The following is a 12,566-nucleotide window of genomic DNA, read 5'->3' on the forward strand; positions in this document are numbered from 1 at the left end:
GCCTCCAAACAGCAGCCAGAGCTAGCCTCTCACACCTCCCAGCTCCCACATCAGGTGTGCATGGGCTGTGGGGGGGCAGAGAGCAGGGTGAGAGGCAGGGAGGGGCTGGCAGGGCAGGAAGGGTGGCTATAGGGTGGCCTATCCGGCCCCGGGGGGCAGGCGGGGTTGGCAGTGGAGAGAGGGCCTGGGAAGCCTCAGTGGGGCAGCCCAGAGCTTGGCTCTCAGCAGGGTTGAGCTCAGGGCCCGGGGTCGAACAGCGCAGCCAGGCACTGAGGGAGGCTGCAGACAGGTGAAGGGGCGGTGCGGTCAGCCCGGCTGAGGGAGTCCACAGGACCACGGGTCCACGCTGCAGGGGCCCACTGCTTCGCGTCCCGCCCAGCCTCCCAGGAGGCCCTCCACCCGCACCCAGCCGGCTGCCTCTTCTGGACCGCCTCTAGGATGTCCAGGCAGTGGGGCACACTGCTTCAGTGTGTGGGTGTGGTGCCCGTCCCCAAGACTGATCGGACACACTTGCTTCTGAAGACAGTCTTTAATGAGGCAGAAATCCTCCCTGAAGGCCTGGGGGCTGGGTGAGGCCGGCATCGGCCCCAGGGAGGGACCAGCCCCTCACGGCCAGCCCGGGCACTCAGAGGGTGAGGGTGGTCCACCAGCATCAGGGGCCAGCGTAGTGGTCTCTGAGGGGGGCTGGGGACGGCCTTCGGCCCTGCCCCCCTTGGCTTTGCGGCTCCAGCCCAGGAGGGGCCTGGGGCTGGCCCGGTTGGGTGCTGGCAACTCGCGACCATATTCCTTCTGGCTCCTCAGGAGGCCCCCTGGGCTCAGCAGGGCTGGCCGGCGGTCCCCCTGCACCTGGACAGACACACAGAGCCACCGAAGGACAGGTGCTAGGAGACGTGGCATGGAAGGGTGGTGAGAGCTCTGGGGCAGGGTGCCCAGGACCCCCAAGGAGCGCCTGCTGGTGGACGAGGAGTCCTCGAGGGCAAGGTGGGGACCACCAGAGACCGCAGCAGGCACAGAGGGCACTGCCTGGGAGGTACCTGGGCAGAGGCGGCGGGGCTGGGCCTGCGTGTGGGGGCGTGTCCGGTGGGCGTGTTGGCTGGGAAGGGGCGTGTCCGGCTGGGCGGGACTTGCGTGCGGGGTTGTGTCAGGAAGATGGGGGCGTGTCTGGAGGGGGCGGGGCCTGCAGGCGGGGGCGGGGCCTCACCGTGCAGGGCTGCTCCAGGGAGGACAGCGTCACCACACCCAAGTCCACGCCCTCCTCGCCTGCGCTCCGCAGCTGCGCCACCACCTCCGCGTGCTTCCACCACTTGCATGGCCGCCCGTTCACCGACACGATGTAGTCACCCTCCTTGAGGCCGGCCGCCTGCGGGGACGCAAGTGAGCAGGAGCAGCTCCAGCCTCCGGGAAGGGGCCTTGGGTGGGCAGCCCCTTACCGCGGCCCGGCCCCCCGGGATGACGGCGGCGATGAGCACCGGCGAGTCTCCCCTCAGGGTGAAGCCGAAGCCCTCCTCTCCTCGGGCCACGTGCACCGGCCCCACCAGCCGCCACCGGTTCTTGGCTGAGAACAGGGACAGTGGCCCCTGGAGTGGGGTGGGGTCAGAGGTCAGAGCTCCCGGACCGACTAGCACCCCCACCTGGCCCTGCACACGCGAGGACAGGCATGAAGGGGCTGAGAGGCGGGCCAGGTGCTCACCAGTCTGTGGAAGATGTCTACTGCCTTCACCTGGGAGAAGTTGGGGGTCCTGGCCTCTGGCTTCTGATGGGTTTTAGCTGAAATGGGGGGGGGCAGGAGGGACGCTCTGAGGACCTTGGTCCCCAGCCAGGACATCGGTGCAGCCAGAGCAGCCCTTTCACGGGCCCTGGAGCCAGAGGTGCTGTGGGCCTTGGGCTAAGGTGGGCCATCTGCCCAGCTGGCTGGCTCCAGGTGGTTTCACTGGGGAGCACCCCGGAGCCCGGCTGGCAGTGGGGGACCCTGGAACGCAGCTGCTGCAGGCTTTGCTGGGGGCAGGGGCTGGTGTCACCCCTTTGGCCAGTGTGATGGCCCTGCCTTTCCCAAGCTTCCGGGACCCGCCACTGGTGCCGGGCCTCTCGGGCGCCCAGAGATCAAGTTAACTGTGGGCAGCATCTCTGGGAGGCTTGGAACACGCTTCCCGGGAGCACGGGGCCGTGCTTCCGACAGCAGCCACAGGGCATCCCGCGCCCACCCTCCTCCAGGGCCCGATGCTCACGCAGGATGTCGGGGGCCTCGGCAGCCTCGAAGAAGTCGTCCTCGCGGTCCAGCTCTGAGTACTTGGCCAGCGAGCGCCGCAGCGCCTGGCCCACCACAGCCTGTAGCAGGTCCACTTGTCGGGGCACTCGGCACCCGGCGTGCAGCCTCAGTGCCTCCTCCTGCCCCAGGATGGCGCGTCTCAGGTGGGCCTTGCCTACAGTGGGCAGAGGCCGTCACACAGTGTGGGGACGGCCCCACCTCGGGACAGGCCGGCTGGAGGGAACGGAGGGTCCCGGAACCCTGCCTCCCAGGTGTGACAAACCCCTCGGGTCCCCTCACCAGGTCATGGGGGGTGTTGGGGGTCTCCTCCCTTCCCCACAGGGCTCACCACGCTTCCTCCTGCCCTCTGGGTCCTGTGGCAGCTCAGAGGCCCAGGACAGCCCACAGACCTGCTCGTACCCGGGGAGCGTTCCCTCAGTGGGTGCTGGGGGCAGAGAGGGGGTGAGGCTGGCTCTGAGCACCTGCCACCTGCCACCTGCACAGGCCCCCAGGGCCGACAACTCACTTGGGCTGTCGCAGAGGGCCACAGCTGTGTGGAAGTGGGCCAGGGCACGGAAGTACTCAGCCTTGGCCTGCACCAGGGTGGCCCAGGAGTGCGGCACGCAGTCACAGGCAGGCGGCTGCTCCAGGGCCCGGTGCACAAGGTCATACTCGGCTGCCACCTGCCGGCAGACACAGGGAGATGCCAGGGGCCCAGGCAGGGCTTGACCTCCATCCACCCTCTCCTGTGCTGAGGGGGCTTTGGGGTCCCTAGTCCCTGCTCTGGCTGATGCTGCCCTGCCCCAGCAGACGGGTAGAGGTCACTAGACTGATGGCAGTAGGAAGGCTATGCATAAGTGTGGCCGTGGGACATGTGGTTTTGGGGCTAGTACCTCAGAGGGGCTGCAGGACAGCCACTCTGGGAATCCAACACGCACAGGCACGTGGCCACCTCACCCTGCCCGGCCCAGGCCTCCCTGCGGCACCAACCACGCCCAGCCCCTGCTGCCCCTGGGGGCCAGGAGCCTGGGGGGGGCTCCGGCAGGGCACTGGGGACTGCCTGTGCTCACCTGGGCGGCCTCCTGGGCCAGGTGCAGCTGGGTCGGGCTGTCGTGGGGAGCGCCGGGAGCGGCCAGGGAGAGGCCCTCGAAGACACACTCCTGAGCCTGTGCGGTCATGAGCCGCTCAAACACATGGAGCGTGGCGGGGCTCATGTCGGGGCTCGGTGCGCGGGAGAAGTTCTCCCTGAGGAAGCCGAAGGCCCCTGCAGAGGGGAGGACTCACCCCAGGCCGTGCCCCGCCCCCTCCTTCCCACCCCGACGCTGGGGGTCCCCCTGTCCACCCCTTGGGGTATGGGAGTCCTCCTGACCCTCACCTGTGTCCCGCCCTGGGGGTCCCCACCTGGACCTCACCTGCGGCCTGCTGGAAGGCCTTGATGGCGTGGCCGGTGCCCTCGGCGCACGAACGGTCCTGGCGGGCCCCGATCTGGGTGTAGAGGGCACCCATGTTGAAAAGTACGCTGCCTTTCTCGAAGGCCAGGGTCCGCTGCTGGGCCGGGACCCCTGTGAGGGAGTCGTACCTGCAGGGCGGGGTCAGCCAGTCCTGCGGTGCTGGGAGGTGGGGGGGGGAGGGAACCGCTTGGGGGCCCGGCGCCTAGCCCCCTACCAGTGGAAGAGCACGCCCAGGCTCCTGGCGGGCGCGGAGAAGCGGGCATCCAGGAAGCAGAGCTGGTTGTGGTAGGCCATGAGCAGTTCCAGGCCCGCCTGGTCGCGGCTGGGCATCCGAATGGCCTGCAGGGAGCAGCCCGACCGGGCCTCACTGCCCAGCCCCCCAGGACTCAGGAGCCCATGCAGCACATGGGGACGGGTGGAGAGCTTGGGTTCCCTTGAGGTCAGTCCCCAGTGGAGACCACACCCCGTCACGGACCATCTCCCCTCCCCTCGCCACGTGACTCAGCTGCACTACATGGGCCACTTTCTGTCCCCTGGGCCACACCTGCCATCCCAGCAGCAAGGTGAAGCCAGCAGGGCTCCTGGGAGGAACTCTCCTTGGGGTCGTGCAGACCCCATGAGCCCTCGTGCCTGCCACCCTGTGCACCGAGGGCGTGTGTGCACTTGGGGGCTCGGTGGACAGCTACACTGAGCCCCTGGCTGGTCCCTAACTTGAGCCTGTTTCCTCATCTGTGAGCTGGGTGGGCCGCAGGAGGCCTTGTGGGGGTGACAGGGACCTGGGGGGGGGCATTGGGGGCAGGGAGGGGCCCACACACCTGCCTCAGGTCGTCCAGCTGCTTGAGTTCGTCCTCGTAGGAGGCACCATCCTCACCAAAGTGCTCTGTTATCAGCTCCTGAGGGCACAGTGACGGGGTGTGGCAGGTGGCCTTGCCGGGTCTCCACAGCGAGGGCCAGCAGAAGGCTGGAGGGCACCTGGGCCGGGTGCTGAGCTGGGGCCCCTCCCGGCCCTGGGGCTCCTCGCAGACAAGGCCAGCCCCTCCCCACCAGCTGTGGGCCCAGACAGTTAGCAGCACGATGACCAGGCTCAGCACCTGTCCCAAGCAGGGCACCACCCACTGCACCCTGCCAGGCAGACCGCCTCTGCCTCCAGGGGGACCACCAGGGGGACCAGCGTGGCCTGCAGCGTAGAGGCTGGGGGCTTGGCACTGGGCCCGAGCTCTGCTCCGGTCCCGGGTGAGACCAGGCCAGCCGCTTCCTCTCTGTGGGCCTTGGCTTCCCCCTCCAGCAGGGCTGGACCCTCTGGCCCCTCAGAGGGGACTCAGCAGAAATTACCTTCAGGGGCGTGGCCCAGTTGAGCTCCCTGGTCTCCTTCAGGCCCAGGGGGATCATGGGGATGCTGACGTTGTCCCTGGAACCACAGCGTCTGCTCAACTCCAGGGCTGGACCCCTGCCACCCCAAGGACCAGGTGCCATCCACCATTCATGCTGCACTGATGCGCGTCCCTTTCCGTCTCTCCATGTGTTCAGAATGCACGCACGTACGCACACACACACACGCACACTCACACACTGGTGGTTAAGGTTTATGTGTAACTTGGGGAGGCCAAGCTTCTCAGTGGTTTGGCAGATACGATGGAATCATTCTCCATTCTGTGATCTGATGTGAGCAGCCAATCAGCTAAAAGGGGAATATCCTTGGGGGTGTGGCCTGTATCCTGTGTACATGGCCTGGCAAAGCCCTCTCTTGACCCCATGTCCATCCTCTGACCTCTGGTTCTGGGCACGTGCACTATAGCCTGCCAGCTGACCTGCCAATTGTGGGTTCCTCAGCCCCTGCAATCACGGGGTCAGAAGAGGCCTCCAGTCTAGTGCCTGCCCCGTGGGATGGGGACTTGCTGGTCCCCACAGCTGTGTGAGCTATTTCCTTGAGCTCAACCCCTCTGTATATTTATATGTATGCAGAACTGGTTTTGTTCCTCTAGAGAATCCAGCCTGAGACACGCACAGGACGTGTCCACGTTCACATACACAGTACACTGTCCATCGTGCCAGGGTGCGTCCACACACACGGTCACACGCTCCCCTCTGTGCCAGGGTGCATGCATACTCACACACACGTTCACCCACGCCTTGTGCTGGTGTGCCCACACCCATGAGGCATGCACCCCCGTGCTTGGATACACGCATGCACATACACACACTCACACTCACCCCCTCGTGCTGGGCGTGCCACACCCACGCACACGCTCACCCACTCCTCATGCCAGGGTGTGTCCACGCACACGCTCACGTGCTCCCTTCTGTGCCGGGGTGCGTCCACGCTCACACGCGTCCACGCTCACCCACTCCTCGCGCCGGGGTGCTCACACGCGCACACGCTCACCCACCCCTGGCCCCGGGGTGCGTCCACGCTCACACGCGCACACGCTCACCCACCCCTGGCCCCGGGGCGCGCCCACGCTGCTGTCCAGCTCCTCCAGCTCCTCCTTCAGCAGCTGCAGGCTGGCGTTGACGTAGCTCAGCTCCAGGGCCACTGTCTCCCGGACCCGACTGTTGCTGGTGGCTCTGAGAGACCGGGTGAGGTCAGAGCCCTGTCCCGAAGGCAGACGCGTGTCCAGCCCCCTGCAGCGCCCCACAGCCTCCTGCAGCGCCAGCCCAATATGATGGGGTGGTCCAAGGACCCAGGGCACCCAGGAGAGGCACAAGATGGTCCTCGACTGGTTTGGGGGACCCCCAACCTCCTTCCCAGTCCTTGTGGCCCAACCCTGCCACAGACAGGTCCCACTCTGCCCTAGGGGCATCTCTTCCACCACCTACACTCCCAGCGCCAGACACAGGCCTGCCCGTGGCACTCTAGACAGCCTCCCCTGGAGGGGCGGCGGAGTCTGAGGCCTCAGGGCCCAGGTCTGGGAGACCACAAAGGCCGGGCTGGGCAGAGAGGTGGTGGCGCTGGAGCACAGGGACCCCTGGGACTCAAGCAGAGCCCCCACACGGCCCACAGCCCCCTCAAGCCTCAGCCTCCATTGCAGAGAGGGGTACACATGTGGGGCCCCCACAGAGATGTGGCCACAAGTCCAGTGATGCCTCGGATGAGACACATACCTGAACCCAGAAGAGAGAGGGCGGAGGGCAGCCTCCCCGGAGACCCCAGGGGGGACGTGGCTGACTGGCACCCTGAACTTGGGCTTCTGCCCTCCACAACTGCTGGCAAATGAGTGCCTGCTGTTTGAAGGCTCTGTGTGTGGTGCAGGAGCCCTGGCGGTGCCGTGGTTAGAGCATGCAGCCGTTAATCAAAAGGCTGGCAGTTTGAACCCACTAACCACCCCTGGTAGCATAGTGGCTACGACACTTGACTGCTAACCAGAAGGCTGGCGGTTCAAATCCACCAGCCACTCCTTGGAAGGAAGATGGGGCAATCTACTTCCGTAGTGATACTGCCTCAGAAACCCAAGGAGGGGTGCTATGAGTCGGGTGTGACTCGACGGCAAACAACAACAACCACCACCACCACTCCTCTGGAGAAAGATGTGGCAGTGTGCTTCTGTAAAATTAAAAAAACAAACAACCTAATCGAACCCACTGCCATCCAGTCATTTCTGACTTGTAGCGATCCCGCAGGGACCCCACGGACAGGGTGAACCAGAAACCCCCGGGGCCCTCCACCCCGCCCTATGTTTACTGTGCGTCGGAGGCAACTCAACGGCAGTGGGCTTGGGGTTTGGGGTTTGGGTGCGGTGCTTTGTTTCAGCAGCCCTGGAACCCTCCCACGCCCAGCCCAGGCCTGGCCCACAGGGGCCCGGAGGTGACCCACCGGTACAGGTTTTCGGCGCCGGTCCGAATGTGCAGCTCCTTGTCAATCAGCTGGTGGACGCGGGCCCTGCGGCTCTGCAGGCGGCTGGGCTGGGACTGCTCCAGGAGGTCACGGCTCTGAGGGACCAGCACAAAAAGTGGGCTCAATCCGAACCTTGATGCCAGGGGCTGGAACCCCATCTGGGAAGGGGTCCTTGTCATGCTAATGAGATGAGACTGCTGTGGGGTGAGAGGCAAGAGGTTGAGCAGAGCAGAGGGCACAAGGATACGGGCCACAAAGCCAGGGCCACGGCCACGGCCCGGCAGCAGCTCAGACCCGACCTTCCTCCAGAGCCCACAGCCGGCCTTCCCCAGGGCTGCGCCCTGGATTCAGACTTCTTTATGTTTGTTACAGCCCCCACTTGTAGCATTTCGGCTATGGCAGCCCTAGAGAGCCAGACGGGGTCAAGGTGGCCAGGCCGCCAGCAGGAGCCCAGCCCCACGGGCAGCCTTTCCTGAGGGCCGCCAGGAGACCCTGCTCTCCTTGCCGGCAGGTTCCCCACGACCATCTCAGGGAGGGCCCTGGTGCCCTTGTGGAGCTTTGGGGTCGGGACATTGGGGGTGGAGAGTGCTTGATGTTCTCAGCCCCTACCTTAGCCCCAGGGCCACCCCAGGGCCCTTCCCACCCCGGCCCCACCCTTCCCACCCTGGCCCCACCCTTCCCACCCTGGCCCCACCCTACAGCCCCCACCCTACAGCCCCCACCACAGGTCCTTTCCCACCCCGGCCCCACCCACAAGGGCTCAGGCTGGCCCGTGAAGCCTGGAGGCCCCAGCACTGGCCTCCCTGCCCTCTGCAGCCCTTCTCCACCCCACAACCCCCGCACCTTGGCCCCTGCGTCCCTCTCTGCCCCCACAAGCCCTCTCTCCTCCCCCTGCACCCTACCCTCATCACCCCTGCACCCTCTCCCCTCCCCACACGCTCTCCTCCCCTGCACCCTCATGGTGGGGGTCATAGGGGCTGGATGCATGCACAAGGGGGTGCTGAGCAGGTGGGGCCGGTGTCCGGCTCCAGCCCTACGTGCTCCAGCCCACCCAACGGGAGGGGGAATTGAGGGACCACGCACAGGCCCCCAGACTTGGCCTGTGGGCAGGACCTCCTCCAGGACATTCGTTCTCGGACCCACTACGCAAATTCACTCCAGGGCACTAAGGCCCAGCTCTTCCCTATGGGCGCCGTCTGCGTAGACACCCAGCCCCAGCCTTCCCTGTGGATGGACTCTGTCTTGGCAGACACCCAGGTTGGGCCCCCATCCTCCTGGACATCAGGGTGGGACCTCACTCTGGCTGACCGGGCTCCTCCACCCAGAGCCCCCACCTGAGCCCCTCTGCAGATGTGGGGGTGGGTGGAAGGGCAGGGCCTCTGTGGTTCTCAGGAGGTGCACTTCGATTGGGCCCTTCTGGGAACTGGGCAGCTCCCGTGTGTGGAGGAGGCAGTCTGGGTGTGGGGACAAGGGACGAGGAGACAAACGCGGCTCCCGCCCTGCACACCGCTGTCTTCCTAACAGCAGGGCCTGCTCCCCTTCTCCTCGGGGACCCCAGCCTCCCTGAGAACACAGGCGGCCAGGCCTCCAGGAGGCCTGAGGAGTCAGAGGGGGGTGCTGAATCGTCACAGCCCTGCTCCTTGCAAAGTCAGCCCAAGCGCCAGCAGCTGCTACGGATCCCGAGTGGGGGGGGCATGGTCCCTGGAGCAGGCGGAGGAGGGGGGCAGATCGGCCCTGGGGCGGTGGGTGCTCTGCCAGCTGCCTCAGCCACACAGACCCCTACTGGAGAGGGGTGTCGGCAGGGTGGGGCGGGGGAAGAAGCTCGCACTCAGGTCGGGTGTGGCTGAGCTCAGCCAGGCCGGACCCATTCCTCCAGCTCCTGCGGCGGCCCCACTGCAGTCAGGGAGCAGCCCCAGTGGACTTCAGGCATCCGGGGCCCTGGCACTCCAAGCCATCGGCTCTCCCACTCTCCGGGGCACACAGACGTGGTGTGGTTCGGGCCGGCTTGCTGGGGCCCTGCGCCTGCGTAGCTCGTTTCCGGCCCACTGTGGAAAGAGCAGGCGTGTGGCCTCTGGGCAGCCCCACGGCAGCTACACTGGGGCAGGGCCTTGGCAGCGGCCAGCGGAAAGGGACGCATGCCCTGCACCCGTCCTGAGGCAGAGGTCGGTATGCACCTGCGGCTGGAAGTGCCCAGGTCATGACTCCAGGGCAGGAGGAAACCTGCCTCGTGGCCTGCTGGGCCGACTAACAACTTCGTCCCTGTGGTCCCCCCGGGCCCAGTGTTCAGGGCTTGGAGGAGGCTCACCTCAGGCAGCTACTCAGCCCATTCTTTATAGGACGGCAGCAGGGTCCCCCTCCCAGACTGGCGCTTAGCCCGACCCCAGCACTGTTCCCCCAGCAGGGCTCAGCCCCATCACTCAACACAGGCATGCTGTGCCCCATGCCCCTGCCCCAACCTGTGGGAGCAGATGCAGGCCAGGGCTCCCGGAGTGGTGGCTGGTCCACGCAGCAGCCACAGAGCACCCAGCCCCAGCCCACAGCTGAAGGGGTGCCTGCGGCTCCCCGGAGCCCCGCCTGCAGCTGTCCAAACACTGCCGGGGGGAGGGGGCCAGGCCCAGCCTCTCCTGTCTCCCAGAGCACCAGCTCGTCCCTGTGCAGGATCAGGTCACCTCCCTGGCCCACGGCCTGCCTCTCTCCTCCTCCTGCACAACAGGCACACAAAAGCCGAACTCAGCTGGCAGGGATAACACGAAGCCTGACACCAGAGAGAAAGAAGGCAAAGCGCCATGGCGGGGGCACCTGGGTCTGCAGCCAGCTCCGTAAGAGGGCCCGGGGCGGGGACAGCGTGCCTGGCAGGGAGCGAGGGAGCAGCCCTGGTGACGCCAGGGGCCACCCTGCAACAGGTCCCCACGCCTGAGCGTCCCCAGTGCTCCCAGAGCCAGCCCTGGTCAGCTGCCCGGGGTCCTCCAGTGATGTCCCACACCCCACCAGGAGGCAGTGGCCTACTGTCACAGCTAAGTCATGTGGACCCAGGCAGCAGCTGCCCCACAGCAGGGGGCGGCGAACCTAGGAAGGGAGGAGTCAGGATGTATGAAACAAACACAGGCTTTTGGCTGTCACCCCCGGAGCCCAGCACCTGCAGAGAAGGGGGCTCCTAGGAGGCCAGGGACGCCCTGCAGGAGGGTGGGGGCTGGGTGGCTTCAGAGAGACTGATCATTCAGGCTCTCACTCCCCCAGTCCTAGTAGGCCACTGGACGAGCTGTGAGCCCAGACAGGGCAGCAAGCGACGAGGCTCTGGCCTGTCCACCGGCCTCCGCTTCCTCCACTTTCCCTGGCGGTGGAGCCTGCCTGCCTGCCTGCCTCTGGGACGAGGGAGGACTGGTGGGGTGGGGTTACCTCCCAAGGACCCCCAGACCAGAACGTGGCTGGGCTGGGTGGGGCTGGAAAGGCCAAGGCCAGTCCCTCCTCCCTGGCCCTGGAGAGCAAAAGAGAACCACGGGTCGTGGGCTCCCGCCGGCGCCCCTAAGGACCTGTGTTTACACCACCTGCATCTAAACGTCCCCCTGCCGCGCGCCTCTGCACCTGCGCTCCGCACCCCGAGATACCCCGGAGCCTTGAGAACCTCAAATGGATCCCGTCGCCAGACCGCACCCCTACAGACACCGCTGCTCCAGAGCCCACAACACCCCTCCATCCCGCGACCCCCACTGTTCCTCCGCGCCCCTGGCCTTGCACCACGACATCCCGAGAGTCCCTCGGCCCCCATCTCCCACCTCGAAACGCTACCGTCCCCGGACCCTGTCCTGCACGGCTGTCCCGCTCCCCTCGCCCAGCACCCTCGCTCCCCGTGTCTCGCGCCCCCCGCCCTGAGTCCCAACCTTGCCACTGCTGGCCGCCGCCTGCAGCCGGGCACTGTTCTCGCCGTCTCCCGGGCCGTCCGGCCTCTCCTCGAGGATCATCGCCCCCCGTGCAGCGCCCGATCGCGGGCTCCGACAGCCGCCGCCGACAGTGCCTCCGCCGCCCTCCACTGCCTGCGCGGAACTCACGGTTCTAGCCACACAGCAGCCCAGGGCCCGGGATGTGGCCAGGAACGCCAAGCGTGCGAACCTTGCCGTGCCCAATCGGCAGCTGCGGAGGTCCTGACGGACAGCAGTCGTAGCCAACCAATGCTCGCGGGAGGCGGGCTCCAGGCTCCCGAAGAGTTGGGTCACCCGGGCAACGGCGGGCCCGGAGCCCCGCGGGGGCGGGGCGCGCAGTACGCATGCGCCTAGGCCCCGGCTGGCGGACAGAGTTCAGGGAGCGGGTGGGAGTAACGGAGAAGTAGAGACCCGGGCACAGGGTCGCCCCTTCGGCCCCTCCTGGCAAAGCTCGCAGTCTCCGAAGTCTAGGGCGTCCACGTCACCCGGCAACGGAACCCTCCGAGCGGGTTGCTCCGACGTGTTCACAATGGGGTTTTCAAACGGCTTTGCTGGAGGCGGGCGCCGCGGAGTTGCTGACAAAGGCGGCTTTCTTCTGGCGCCGCGCGGCCCGGCCGGCTCCGGGGCAGCCTACAGACCCTGCCTGCGCCCCGGGCCTCCCCCGTTCTCCTCCCGGCTTCTTCCGGGGCCGCGCTCGGCGTCGGGGCCTCTGGCGGCCCCCCGTGGCGCGGCTCCCGGGGCACGACGTCCTTGCAGGGCCTGGAGCCAGAGCTTGTGCAGGGACCGCTCCCCTTGCTCCAGTCCCTCCGAGCTGCCGGCTCTGCTCCTCTGTCCTAGCCAGCCTGCCAGTGCCGGCTCCTTGGCGCTGGGCCCTGGGCTCCTGCACGCTGCCGGAGCCCGGCCTTGGCGGCGGCCCCCTCCAGCCGCCCCGCACCGCGTTGCTCGCATGCATGTGGGTCCTGTTAGCTGAGCCCCTTGGCTGTCGCCTGGCCGCTGCAGTGGGCCCTCCCGGCAGTGCCCCCTCCCCAGGCCCCCGGTCAGGACTGGCCTCCCCCAGTGGGCTGACCGTTGCTGCCCTGGCGTCCTCTCCCAGAGACCCCTCCCCTTGACCTTTTCATTCT

General features: G+C 66.9%; 1 protein-coding gene across 1 annotated transcript; it reads right to left on the reverse strand.

The window, feature by feature from the left end:
• Positions 1-606: 606 nt before the first annotated feature.
• On the reverse strand, positions 607-11,487 carry RHPN1 (rhophilin Rho GTPase binding protein 1). Its single transcript, XM_007956136.1, has 15 exons — positions 11,428-11,487; positions 7,508-7,623; positions 6,133-6,261; positions 5,029-5,104; positions 4,512-4,589; positions 3,911-4,035; positions 3,658-3,824; positions 3,316-3,509; positions 2,772-2,928; positions 2,595-2,690; positions 2,226-2,420; positions 1,691-1,767; positions 1,431-1,577; positions 1,202-1,360; positions 607-840 (listed from the first exon to the last, which is right to left on the reverse strand). Exons 1-15 carry the CDS (start codon positions 11,485-11,487, stop codon positions 607-609), a joined length of 2,010 nt encoding a protein of 669 aa, XP_007954327.1.
• Positions 11,488-12,566: the final 1,079 nt, after the last annotated feature.

The sequence above is a fragment of the Orycteropus afer genome, unplaced genomic scaffold, assembly GCF_000298275.1.
Source record: "Orycteropus afer afer isolate SDZICR_OR568_19922 unplaced genomic scaffold, OryAfe1.0 scaffold00574, whole genome shotgun sequence".
NCBI classification, from domain to species: domain Eukaryota; kingdom Metazoa; phylum Chordata; class Mammalia; order Tubulidentata; family Orycteropodidae; genus Orycteropus; species Orycteropus afer.

Bases quoted from the DNA above. Each gene is read 5' to 3' on its own strand.
- RHPN1 (XM_007956136.1), bottom strand. From the start codon at position 11,487: ATGATCCTCGAGGAGAGGCCGGACGGCCCGGGAGACGGCGAGAACAGT. The intron at 6,262-7,507 runs GTGGGTCACCTC...CCGGTCTCTCAG, and splicing joins GGCGCCGAAAACCTGTACCG to AGCCACCAGCAACAGTCGGG. The intron at 4,590-5,028 runs GTAATTTCTGCT...CTGTGCCCTCAG, and splicing joins ACTGGGCCACGCCCCTGAAG to GAGCTGATAACAGAGCACTT.